The following is a 13,629-nucleotide window of genomic DNA, read 5'->3' on the forward strand; positions in this document are numbered from 1 at the left end:
AATTAAAAATAAAATAAAATAAAATTTTAGCCCAATGGGGGCAACTGTCCCCATTGGACGTGGCTTCACCCTGACGTAAATCTAATTCAAACTTAATTCAAAATTTTGTGTGCAATTATTTCAACAAGTAATCCTATGTGTTTTTTGGACACTTTTAATAATGAGATTCATATGAATGTATGATGGATTAATGTATCTGTATTATTATAAATATCATAATTAATGTTCAAATAATGATCAACCATCGTCCCTCGAGTGCGATTTTGTTCACCCCCTTTAACGGGGGTGATGGTCACCCTCACAATTTCTGTAAGGATGAAAAAGCAAGGGAACGGCATGAAAAAGCAAGGGAACGGCATGAATATTTTCATGCCATTCCCTTGCTTTTTCATCCTCACAGAAATTGTGAGGTGACCATCACCCCCATTTTTTAGGGCGAACAAAATTGCACTCCCGTCCCAATGCTATTTGAACGCTTATCCTGAGTGCAGTGGGTTGATGCTGTGGCCACAGAAGGACAAGAGGAGGAGAGAGAAAGGGGAGAATTTTACAAAATCTTTATATTATCATGTTTTTTAATTTTTATAATAATTTAATATTTTATTTTAAAATAAATACACCAGATATATGCGCGTGACTTGTTAACGTTTTTCAAAGATTTAACCTAAAGAAAAAGGAAAAGGAAAGAGATTTCCAATTCCGTCCTCAATTATATATTTTTGTTTGATTGGTTTACGTGAACTAAGTAAAATTTGTTAAATATTTTTTTAATTTTTTATCTTACAAAAATAAATAAAAAAATCTCGTAATTTAAATATACATATGAAAAAAACCATTATTGGCTTAAAAAAATAAATTAAGAATTAAAGGACTGATTATGAGAATAATTTAATTTTTTTCACTAATTTTAAATTTTATTTATTTTTTTAATTTATTAATTAAGTCTAAATTAATTTAATTGAGTATAATTTTATCAACGTACTGATGTGAGATAACATGTGTGATATAATAATACTATTTATATAAGTTACATATATACATAAGTAAAAAAAATAAAAAATATACTTATTTTTTATAATCTATTTAATTTTATCCTTTTTTTTCTTTTAGAAACAATGGTTTATTTGTTTCTTTTTATTCCCTTTTCTTTTTATAAGTTGTATTTTTTTATTTTTTACTTATATATATATATAGATTTTATAAATATTATTATTATATAACTCTTTATGTCAAGTCAATATAAATACACGAACTCTAAATTAATTTTATATGTTAAATAAAATTATATTTAATTAATTACTAAAATTATTTTTTTAATAAAATTATAAATTCTCAATTGTATTATTTTACGATTAGCCCATAAATAAAATAAGGTGTGTTGATTCTGTTTTTATGATTCAAAATAATTGATATGAATTTTTGTGCTTATTTCTGTTATGTGTATTTTATTGTTTTGGATCATATAATTTGGGTTTATTATTTCAAGTGACATTTACATTTGGGCTGCATCTATTTAAATATATGCAGTTTATCAATACGTGGGCCGTGGGTCATGCCAAGCCCAAGGTATGTGAGGCCCGTGTTCAATGTTCAATGTTGTTGCCGTAAACGAGATGCATTCGATCATTTTCTGAAACCCTAATCTGCGAAGAGAGACGCGCCGCGTGAATCCTTCGTTCTCTGATGAACCGTATCAGGTATTGTGCAATCTCTGTTGGAAATCGCTGTTAGCGTGCTTGAGATAGTGGTAAGAATCGGCGGGTACTGTTTTTCATTCGGTCTTGAATGTTCTTGTACTCTTGTTTCGATTCTTTCTTTTGCAACACGTAACTCACTGTGTCGATCTTCCGTGTGTGTGAATTGTGATTGTTGGGTTTAAACTTCTGTTGCTATTTCACTGCGTTTGCTCTTTGTTAGATTGGCCCATTGACAGGGTTGCCATATACCAACAATACCCTTATTGACGATAAGATAGATCAAAACGTCCGTCTGCAAAATCCCTCACTTAAATCTCAAACAGTAACGAGAAATCTTGCAAGCGAGAGCTGGCGAACGGAGAAATGGGCAGTTGGGTGGTGGAGGTGCAAGCTACAAAGTCCATCTACAAAGTCCCTCCCTTCATCTCAAAGACTAACAAGACAGCCTACAAGCCCCGACTGGTATCGTTCGGGCCGTACCACCACGGGGATCCTCAACTGGCATGGATGGAGGCTCACAAGAAACGCGCTCACCTCTGCTTCATCAATCGATCAGGGCGAAACGAGCAAGAGGTCTATGACATCGTAGCGGAAAAGGCTCAAGACTTGAAGGACTCGTATGATTCCCTCGACTCTAAATGGCAAGATAACACCGAGATATTCGTGCAAATGATGATCTTGGATGGGTGTTTCATGTTTGAAGTACTACATGTCTCCCAGCATTACGACTATTATTCCGATTACGATCCTGTCTTCGGCCCACATGGGAATGCCCATGTCATGCACTTGATCAAGGCCGACATGTTGTTGCTGGAGAATCAGTTGCCAATGTTACTTTTGCGCATGCTCATAGGTATCCTAAGGAAAAATGAGGTATACATTGAGCTCTTTTTTCATTCTTTTCTAAACATGAATGAGATTTAAAAGTCAGTCAATTAGTAAGATTTCATATGAGATTTGGACCAACATTATAAATTGATCTAAACTTGAGATTCTTGCACAATCAAAACAAAAGTAATTATCTCAGGACTTAACCGAAAAGATGTCCCTCTAATATTTTAGTTAAAAAAAATTTAGGAGATAGCTTTCAGCCACATAAGAGTAGTATAGAATATGATACATTTGACTCACTCTTGGAGATCTTTCTATACCTTCCGAGTTGACCTTTATAATGATGATCATAAGGGGAATTAGCCGACTCTGCCCATATGGTTGAATTCCTCTACCCCAAGATCTTTCTTACTCTTTAATTTTATTAATTTGGTAATTACATGATTATCCATGTCTAGGAACCTGCTTTACCCCTCCAGCTTCTCGACCCCAAGCCTGACAAGTTCCCACAGATGGGTAAATGTTTGCACGTGCTTGACCTCTACCGCAAGGGCCTACTCCAACCTTGCAACGAACATGGAAATGCAGCCCCCCAATCCGCAAATCAAGGCGAAGGCGACCCAAAGATGGGCAAATATTTGCACAAGCTTCACCTCTGCTGGAAGCGCCTACTCCACCCGCACAACAAACTCGGATATGCAGTTCAAAATCAAACAGAAGAAAATAACAAGACTGTCGGCCACAACGTCCTCCGCCCAGCCACAGAGCTCCATCAGGCCGGCGTCTCCTTCAAGATAAGCAAAGGTCTCCAGGACATCTCCTTCGACGTCGACTGCGGCGTTTTGAAACTTCCCAATTTCTTAGTTGAAGACCTTACCGAATCAATTTTCTTGAATATCATAGCCTTCGAACGTTGCCACGTCGGCTCTGGCAGCGGCTTCACTTCGTTCGTCGCGTTCATGGACTGCATCGTCGACGACAGTGAGGATATCAAACTTTTGAGCTCGAATGGTATTATCGACAACTTCATTGGGACCGACAAGGAGGCAGCCGAATTGTTCAACACGTTGGCCAAGGATTTGATCATTTCGACTGACGAACTTCTCAAGGTGTACGAGGATCTCATCAACTACAGCAACAAGCGCAGAAATAAATGGCGTGCCAATCTAATTCAAACTTACTTCAAAAATCCGTGGGCAATTGTTTCTGTCATCGCAGCTTTTTTCAATCTGAATTGACGTGAGACCAAGCCGGATTGGGACTAAAATTTAAAAAAATCTCAAATCGAAAACTGAACTGCTTTGATTTGGGCTAATCTTAATTGGTCATGTATATCTTTTTTGCTTATTTTTTAGCGTAAAATTTAAAAAAATGTGCATATATTATTTATATATATTAATCAAACACAAATTTTTATTAAAAAAATCTCACTACAAGAGAATAGCGAAGTTAAAATGAATTTTTAAGAAATTTTGAGATAAAAATTTTATACTAATTTTGTTCGTCTCAGTTTTAAAATGAATTTCGAGATAAAAAATTATTTGTGTTAAATTTGAGAAGAATTTTAAAATGAAAAATTATCATTTTAAATTTATGACGAATTTTAAAATAGATTAAAGATGGATATTGAGACGAATATTATTTATCTCAAAATAAGATTAAAAATGAATTTTGAAACAGATATTATTCGTATTAGATTTGAGATAAATTTTGAAACAAAAAAATTACTAGTCTAAGATTTGAGATACATTTTGAGATGAATTTTTATTCGTCTCAAATTTTAAATAAATTTAAAATATTAATTTATAAAAATTAACATTTTTATTTATAAAAATAGAAATTAAATATAATTCAAAATTAAATATATTTATTTAAATTAAAGTCTAAATATAATTATTTAAATTCTAATTATATAAATAAAAATATTTCATATACATAAAATATAAAATTAAATATATATAAATGTAAACTAAATATGTACAAATTTTGAAATAAAAATATATATTAAATATATAATAATAAATTACTGATAATAAGTGTATAAATATATACAAAATGAAAAAAAAAAAAGAGAGAGCAGAGACAGAGAGAAAGGGGTATTTTTACATTTTAAAAAAAATAGAATATAAATTATATTTCATTTAAATGTGAAAGGTAAACTAAAAGTGAATTGAATAGTATTTAAAGAATATATAAATACTATTATTAGATTGAAGAGATAATTTGACAACATATTTAGAAAATACATAAAAATATTTTGTAAGAAATTAAAACGATTATTAAATTATTTTCTCCCAACTTGAATAGCGACAAAAACTTATGACATAATTTTTAATGTGATAAAATAAATTATCACATATTAGCTAATTTGACAATATATTTTAGTTGTAGATTCTATAATGACAAATAATTTTGTCAATTATTTAATATCATGGTAAATATTTTTTAGATAAAATAAAAACGATGACAAAATAAAAGGTATATACATAATATTAATGGCACATGACATATAACATTAATAGATATACTACAAAATATGTAATTAATTTTCATACCTGTTATGCGTAATTTTTGAACCACTTCTTATGGAATGCACTCGACCGAGCATGCCGGCTCAACCTCCCGAAACTCAATGGGATTAAGGCTGAGGACATCTCAGTAAAGTCACATATCGCTGAAACTTGAGTTCAGACTGTGTGTAACATCCTGAAATTTGGAAATAAATAATAATTATAAATTTCAGTATTGAGGTTATTATTGAATATTTGAAAATTTTAGAGAAAATATTAATTTATATTGTTTTGAGAAATAGAAAATTGAGGTAATTAATTATTTTATTTGAGAATATTTATGAAAATAAGAAAAGATTAAAATAAATTTGTTGTGCCTCAATAATCGGAAGGAAGAAGTCCAAGCATTATGGGAAGGTTGGAAATTACTGGGAAGGTTCCTTTGGAAGAATCCTTTGGAAACCTCATTCGGAATGACCTTTGGAAGCCTCGTTCGGAAGGGTTTGGAGCTGCTGGGGAAGGTTCTTTCGAAATGACCCTTTGGAAGGAACGCTTCGGAAAGGCCACGTGTACTCCCTGCTCGATCTCTATAAAAGGCCAAGTCCAATTCTCAGAAAAGAATCGGGACATCAGTATTTCTCTCCCATTTTTCTTCAGAAATTTAGCCTTTTTTCATTTCCTCGCGATTATTTTCCTTCCGTTACTGACTTAACCATTGGAGGGTTTTCGCGGGAAGAAAATCCCGCGAACCTTCTAATCCTTGTTTGTCCCCCACAGTTCCTTCGGAAGCATCACACTTTTCCTTCGGAAGGAATCACCATCAGCAAGGAATCACCGTCAGTAATGTATCCCGAATTTCCTTCGGAAGGACTTTTCAGAACTATCCTTTGGAAGGACAACGCTGCAAGACCATTGCCCACTCAACCTTTTCCTATCAGAAGCAAGCTTGAAATCCCTTCGGAAGCCCACCTTAGTTTTGCAGCCAAATCTTCGATTGAGTCCCGAGGCTGACGACATCCATGGGCATCCCACTCCTATAAATTCTAATTGTTGTATTTTGGCAACAACAATTTGGCGCCGTCTGTGAGAAACGCAGCAAAAATCCAATTTCAACACAAAATGCCAAGAGGGACAAGATCAGCTAGTTCGACGAACCCGCATAACTCCACTCGAATGAGCCCTCGTACTAGGACGGGAGCCACAAGAGACCCCAATCAGGTGCACCCTGCGGTGCCGAAATTTTCAGAAGATCACCCTAACAATGAAGTGCGTTCAGAAAACTTTCCTGCGCTCGAGGGCAACCAGACCGCTAGACTGAGGGGCATGGAACGTTCAGAACAGGAAAATGTACATGTAGCTGGATTGAGGAGGCATGCAACAAAGCGAGGGAAGCAAGTCCCGCATGCAACACCCGCTAGTCAGAAACAACACTCATTTGGACAGTCTTCAATTCTAAATAGAAACCTCGTGGCGACTTCAGTACCTCCAAGACCTGCGGGGATAGCTCCACTCGCAGTTTTACTATCAGATTATGAACAACTACAGAAGAATTTTGAGGAGTTGAAACAACATAATGATGAACTCAAGATAAACAATGAGAAGAATATGAGAAGACTATAAGGGAATTACTGCTTTGCTACATGAACTAATTCCTACATGGGATAAGCCGATATGGGGGGAGAACACTGGAGATCCATAGAAACCCCTCCAAGGACCACACGGTAGGGGGTAAGAGTTAAAACTCCATAGCCGAATAACCAAGTCCCAAAGATGACAAACTTGAGAAGGGAATGTGATAAGAGGACAAGGAAAGCTCCCATGTATAAAGAGATAGCGGAAAGCACCTACTCACGAGCTCCTTATGTTCCACCTCCTTGCAAAAACGAAGCAGAACGGAAAACACTCAAGGTGTCTGACATTGAACGCCTCATAGAAGAGGTGCTAGAGTAGAAGCAGGTAATGATGGCGCTAAAGGAAATGCCCCCGAAGGGGTTTCCTCTATCTGAGGAACTCAACTAACAACCAGTACGACCAAGGTTCGAACTGCCGCAACTTTCGGTATACTCGAGAAATGAGGACCTAGAAAAGCACCTACAACACTTTGTCACAGTGGCAGTGTTACATGGGTGGAACGAAATCACCAGGTGCAAGTCTTTCCCTCTCTCACTGGAAGGACAAGCTCAACAGTGGTTCACTGAGTTACCTGCCGGACATATCCGATCATTTGAATAGTTGAAGAAAAAGTTTTTAGAGGCGTTCGCTGCCTATATCCCGAAAAAGAAGAGTGTCATGTATTTGATGAGCTTGCAACAAAGGCCAAATGAATCCCTAGAGTGATACATTGAGCGATTTAGGGCTACAACGCAAGAAGTAAGGGAACTCTCGTTCGGTTTGGCAGCCTCATCCTTGCTTAATGGAACCGCCTACGCCCCGCTCAGAAGATCCCGAGTATTTTTCAAGCCAGGCTCAATGGCCGAATTGTTTTCCCGAGCTCAGGGAGGTGGCTCTGCACACGTATGACAATCGAGTAGAGTTAGGAGCATGTCCTTGGTTGAATGGCTAGGATCCTATCCTTATGCGCATGTTGGGAAATAATAAGATCCTATACGCATAGATGTCAGGTAATGATTAGAGGATGTCTAGATGTTAGGCACTAGTCTTGGCTAAGAAGTATATGATTCTTTCTCTAATGATTTGTTAAATGATTTGGTGTGTAGATTGGAGACTAATATGGAAGCCGGTGAGCCGAGCCGTAAAGTGTAGAACGTTGGCCTGGGAGCTCTGGATTTGTTGTGACACTTTTGAGAGCACGACCTGCTCACTCGCATGGGAGGTGCCCAACACCAAGATGAAATGGTGATCAGTTACCTATGCCGAATTCAAGTCTCTCTCTCTCACGCACATATGCAGACACAAGCACAATCAAGAGATGCTGCTTGTGCTTACGGATTACATATTTATTATGGTAATTTTATCAGGGGTATCATAATCATAATCGTACACACCTGCATCCATACGTGGGTTTGCTCATCTAACTCTGGGAACTTGTCAGGTCATCATAATCATGTTCCTTGGAAAGTTCACCTCTACGGTCAAGCTCAGCTGGAAACTCTGGCTTGTCTCCTTTGCGATTGGCTTTATGAGGTCAGTTTCGTAATGGTGTCATTTCAAGTGAGAACTTGAATTGCAAGTATTTCAAATGACATAATTTGAAAGCTCTCTATAGCAATGCAACCTAATAAAATTTGCATCTCAGTGACCCATTTGATGTCTTTAAGTTGCTAAACCAATTGTATTGTTTGCCTAAGTTATGTGAACATAACGATAGTACTTAATATTGATGACATATTGTTGGATCAGTTGGCCACTTGCAATGGTTGGGAAGTTGATTCCTGTTCCAGAGATGCCTTTCAGCGAATACTTCACAAACCAACTATCGTGTCCACCGAAAAATAAAGATGATGAGGTAAAAGCCATATTCTTGGGTTTGTCCATCATCAGATGTAATATCTTTTACTGAGTTTTTTGACGTTCCTTCGATTTTCAGGTTCAATCAACAGAAGGCAGGATGGTAATGAACTAAAAGTAGAAAAACTAGTGGTTGATATAGCAGGATGGTGATATCTTTTACTGGGTTGTTTGACGTTTCTTCAATCACGTATTCGTTTCTCTTTCTTGTCCAACTAACAGGTTGATATAGCAATACTCAAGTCAAGGCAGCTTTTTTTCTTTTTCTTTTTCTTTTTTTACTAAAGAAATATGTATCGACTGACTTGCTAACAGTTACTCTATAAATGCCAGAATACTGGTGGCTTGGTTTGTTAAGGTGATTATGGTTCTGGATTCTGGATTGGCGTTTCGGCAGTTAGAATGGTGGTGATGTTCTGTACGTATTTGTTATACAGAGGGTGTATTCGACTCCTTGCAAGACGCAGCTCGTGGTATTTTGTTTGAATTACATGGCAAGGGAATTTAGATTGTGTTGTCTGAACAATTCGGCTACTTGTATCACTATCCTTAGCAGGTTATGGGCCTCTTTGGTATTATTGTGTTATACTGTTAACACACTGCCATAAAAGCAGTGTTCTATAAATGTATGTGAACAAAATTAACCTTAGAGCCCAGAAAAATAGGGAGGAGACTAGACTTGAATAAAATGAGGATTGTTTTTCTTACTATTCTTTGATCTCAAGTAGGATATTTATACAAATACATAATAAATGAAATCTAAACAATTTTGAACTTTGATTTTTTTTTTAAGATCATATGGGTGATATCCTCCTTCCTCGGTATTTTATCTTCTCATCTTTTTATCTATTTTAACTTTAAAATTTTATCATCATCAACCTGGTCACAAACCAAATGTTGTCCGTTATTTCTTATCTTCTTTGAACTTCGAAATATCTTAACAACTTTGCGTTTTAATTCTCTAAAATTAGTTTCATTTAACTTGTCTGGAGTGATTTGGAAGGAATGATAGAGAGGAGGGTTGGATTGAGTTTGTAATGGATGAAGGGTTTTCCTTGTGAGATGTGGATGAAGAGGAGTTGGTCGTAGCAGGATTGGCCCCAGCCATCACCTGCTCTGATATCATGAACAAAACTAACCTGAGGTTGGAAAAGATGTGCTTGGATAACTGGAAATATTGTACCGAAGAGCTTAGAAAAATAGGGGGGAGACTTGAATAAAATGAGGATTGTTTTTTCTGCTATTCTTTGATCTCAAGTAGGGTATTTATACATGAATAAAATACAAGAATACATACATAATAAATGAAATCAAAACAATTTGAACTTAGATTTTTTTTTATAGGTTTATCTGTGTAATCGCTTTCTACTTTATCTTTTCATCTCTTATCACTTTTAACTTTAAAACTTTATCCTCGACAATTTTATCACAAACCAAGTTTTATCGTTTTATCTCCTTTTAATTTTCAAATATCCTAACAACCTTACCTCTCATCTTCCCCATTTTTCCAATGGTATGTAGTGTGGGTGTTGTGTTTATTCATGTTATAGAGAAACTGAAACGACATTGGAATGCTAATTTAGTCTTTTAAACTAAGGTTAAGGTTGCATTTGTCTTGGCATAAAAACATCTTTTAGCAATTATTTTTAGAGGAAATATTTTGTCAAAATATAAAAAATTGCATGACTAACAATATTTTTGCACCAAAATGTAGTGGATTACATAAAATTTTGTATAAAATAAGAAGTGAATATTATTTGATCTGTGCATGGATGATGAACAATGTCGATTCCTATTCCACTGTGAGTCGGGTGGGATGGAAATTCATACGGGATTTCGGTTCCCTTTAATGTTGGTAAGGTAAATTCCTTAACCAAGTCGTGTCTCGCTTGAGCCATTTGATGGGGCTGCTGCATCTTTGAATTTTGAACAATCTTAATATATTTGCAAACTAGTTAAGTTAATTCTCTCTCCCAGGTTTCGGGTTTCCACAAATTGTTTTGTGTAAATTGTATTCTTTCGTTTTATTATTTTGTGGGACTGATGGCATAATATTGCATGAATGTTTAGCCAATTGTTTATACAACATTTCGTGTTCTTTGGATATTTACTAGAAAGCATTCAGTGTAGAAGCACTATTAGATTTCAGAACCTAGTATTTGGCAAATGCTGATATTCATGTCAGCAAAATACATAAGGCCCCATTTGAGCTAGGTGCCGGGGTATTACATCTCTAATTAGCTTTATCAATTATTAGGATTGCTATTATATTCAATGTCATATTTAAGAATTTCACTTTCTGTTATCTTCCTTTCTTTCTTTTACTAATTTTTTTTTTCTGTTTCATCTACTTCCCTTGCAAGTATTTCAATAGCTCTTTTTTTTGTTTGCCATGTTTAAACAATCTTAATTGTGACTCCCCCACTCATATGCATCAATCTAACCTTATATCAATAATCTCATTTTTTATTTTGAATTTTCTTGTATAGACACATCTATTATAGCATTATTTGCATCTCAATTACCCTTATATTTTACACGTGTTAATACTTAGCTACTTAACGTTTGTGTCACGCAATAAGTGTTATAATTTTATAAAAAAAGAAAAACCTCTTCTTTTAGATTTAAATTTTACAAAATACTGCCAAACACTAGAAATGGCTAAAAGAAGAAAGGAACCACAACTGGGCAATTTAAGTTTTTCAGCAGCAAGAGATGTCAATCAATAAGGTTGTCATAAAGCAAAGAGTGGAAATGGTGCATTGCCTTCTCCACGGATGGAGCATACCTGCCACTACAGTATGCGGGTGATTCGAGGCCCTTTTGAACAGCTTCACACAAACTGATATCTTCCATCTATAAGTAGCCACAAAAATGGATAATGTGAAAGGGAAGAAGAAAATCTAAAGCACTATGACAAAACATAAGAATTTTGAGATGGATTGTGCGTACCTGTACTCTTTCACTATCTTCTAGACTCTTCTCAATGAAAGATTTATCATCCTAAGGAACAGACATAAATAAAGTTATATTTCAACTTTAACTGCTCCGGAAAGAAGCAGTAGCTATTTAAGATTTTGTAATTCAGAAATTGAGGCCAAGGCCATATTATGATTATGTTGCTTTAGCCCTTCTCAAAAGCAGTCTTCAGCTATTACCTTGATGATTTACTCTTTAGAAATATAACACTTTGTCATGACGTGCTAGTTAATTAGGGGCGGTTTAGTATTTTTATTCAGTTGTAGTATTTTTACAGTTATGTTTTAGGAATAATTGAGTATTATCTAAAATCAATTTACAATTACAAAATAGTGAGGTGGTAGTGGAGTGATTTAGGAGCAATTATTGATAGTGAAGGAGTGGTAACCCCACAGCGCAGAGCATGTTATAAATTGTGAAGAATTTATTGAAATCTCTGATTTCCCCCTATTGTTCTCTCTGATTTCCCTCTCAATTTTGTCAAATTTCTCCTGATTTTTCTCCTACTTTCTATCAATCTCCCTAATTTTAGTCTGTTCCCCCTCAATTCTTCGTTATTTCTCTCCTCAATTTCTAGTTCTGCCTTCTAAGGAAACATCAATTAAGACTAGGGTCATGACACACTTATCAAATTGTTGAATAGGGATCAATGATTGAGATAAGATTGTAGTTGTTGGCTTCGAAAAAAAAAAAAAAAAGACCCATTCCTTTACATTCTCTCTCTTTGTCAACTAGTATTCTTTCTTAATAGTAATTTCTCTTAAATGTGTTCAATAGTAATTTACCTTAAGAGAAGCATCCAGAAAGTAGTTGAATATGACTTGGCATTTTCTAGGACCTAGTGGGAGTACAAGATTAGTGTCCATCCAGGGCCCATATCTGTGGATACAAAGAGAGAGGAGCCATAATCGAACTTAGCAATCTATCAACTAAATAGGCTCAGCTTATGAATCAACCATTGCTACACTTTTCAAGGACGAGTTACCTATTGATCATGAAATTTGGATATATGAAAGCATATAGAGCTTTTGATCCAAGCCTGTCAAAACCATCACCATTTTCCACAGAACTGCCCTCACATTGTTGAACGCTCACTCTCTCAAATATCTTTCTTGTTGGAAGCAATGAGGAAGATATTTAGAACAGATGTCAGAAGCATTACTTATAAATAGCAATAACAGAAGTCTAATAGACATTGCCAAAGACAGAGCATATTATTTGCAGTAGGGGAGTAAAAACCAAAAATCAGAGGAAAGAACTTAGAGAGCGTACTGTGGTCGAATAGGACTCAAGCTCAAGACCAGATGCAAGACCTTTATGTGCATATGGTACATGATAACCACCATCCAAGTAGTTGTCACAGAAAACCTGCACAAAGAAATTTGAAGATTTACCAGGCTCCAGGGAAATGCATGGGACCGATTGAAATTATAGCTAAAGCATGTAGCTGCTTCATTTTCAAAGAGAAGCAAAGGCACTGAAGAGTAAGAAATAATGGTAAAGCTTCAATGTCTACTGCTCGGAGGAAACATAACAGAATGCCAAAAGAAAGCAAAGCAGCTAAAAGGGTTAGTCATAGTGATTTCATATTGCGCATGTTGAGGACCAGACCTTCCAGTTACATTCAATGGTGTATCTGCGTCTGCATACATAACTCAGGAAAGAGTTGACACCACCGGTACTCAGCATCTCACACGAACTGCCAAGCCATTCATTTCCTACAATGTTGCTATCAGCTTCTGAATGAGGCAACTTCTTTTCCAAGCTGAGCAGAACAAATGGTCCCCAGAGAGCTACCCTAATCGGTACAAGTCCGAATTCCTGTCCACAATAGCTAGATAAATCACCTAACCACCTTATAGTACAAAAATAGTTATGAGATATTGAAATTTCTACCCATAAGAACATGTTGCATACATTTACATTGAAGTTCCGAACTCCTGTTATTCTAGTTGCCTTTAGAAGCGCTCCATCCAACCCGTAAGTCCAACCCTACAGAAAAAATAATAGTCAAGCACAGTATTAGCAATTAACTTAAAAATTAATAACAAACTGATACATAAAGGGTCCCTAGGTATCATTTTCAATATTCTGAATCTTGCTTTTAGAGTGTGATTTTTGAGTTTTCAGAAATAAGACTAATG

General features: G+C 35.6%; 2 protein-coding genes across 4 annotated transcripts in view; one reads left to right on the forward strand and one right to left on the reverse strand.

Annotated features, from left to right (window-relative positions):
- Positions 1-1,531: 1,531 nt before the first annotated feature.
- On the forward strand, positions 1,532-3,777 carry LOC127794580 (UPF0481 protein At3g47200-like). 3 transcript variants are annotated; one of them, XM_052325804.1, is made up of 3 exons: positions 1,532-1,697; positions 1,918-2,570; positions 2,987-3,777. In XM_052325804.1, the coding sequence occupies exons 2-3, from the start codon at positions 2,061-2,063 to the stop codon at positions 3,764-3,766; spliced, it is 1,290 nt and encodes a 429-aa protein (XP_052181764.1). In that variant the 5' UTR covers positions 1,532-1,697; positions 1,918-2,060; the 3' UTR covers positions 3,767-3,777. The 3 variants fall into 3 exon arrangements, with proteins under 3 accessions (XP_052181764.1, XP_052181763.1, XP_052181762.1); XM_052325803.1 differs by having other exon boundaries at positions 1,537-1,747; XM_052325802.1 differs by having other exon boundaries at positions 1,537-2,570.
- Positions 3,513-13,629, reverse strand: part of LOC127794670 (choline monooxygenase, chloroplastic-like) — an 11,184-nt gene continuing 1,067 nt past the window's right edge. The window contains exons 3-11 of the mRNA XM_052325917.1: positions 13,403-13,477; positions 13,097-13,306; positions 12,758-12,853; positions 12,471-12,592; positions 12,271-12,364; positions 11,459-11,509; positions 11,295-11,362; positions 5,084-5,234; positions 3,513-3,657 (exon numbers count right to left, since the gene is read on the reverse strand). Of these exons, the coding sequence (XP_052181877.1) occupies positions 5,216-5,234; positions 11,295-11,362; positions 11,459-11,509; positions 12,271-12,364; positions 12,471-12,592; positions 12,758-12,853; positions 13,097-13,306; positions 13,403-13,477 (735 nt within the window). The 3' untranslated portion in view covers positions 3,513-3,657; positions 5,084-5,215. The remainder of the gene's footprint in view (positions 3,658-5,083; positions 5,235-11,294; positions 11,363-11,458; positions 11,510-12,270; positions 12,365-12,470; positions 12,593-12,757; positions 12,854-13,096; positions 13,307-13,402; positions 13,478-13,629) is intronic.

Source organism: Diospyros lotus, chromosome 2 (genome assembly GCF_014633365.1).
Source record: "Diospyros lotus cultivar Yz01 chromosome 2, ASM1463336v1, whole genome shotgun sequence".
NCBI lineage: Eukaryota > Viridiplantae > Streptophyta > Magnoliopsida > Ericales > Ebenaceae > Diospyros > Diospyros lotus.

Bases quoted from the DNA above. Each gene is read 5' to 3' on its own strand.
- LOC127794580 (XM_052325804.1), top strand. From the start codon at position 2,061: ATGGGCAGTTGGGTGGTGGAGGTGCAAGCTACAAAGTCCATCTACAAA. The intron at 2,571-2,986 runs GTATACATTGAG...ATCCATGTCTAG, and splicing joins GTATCCTAAGGAAAAATGAG to GAACCTGCTTTACCCCTCCA.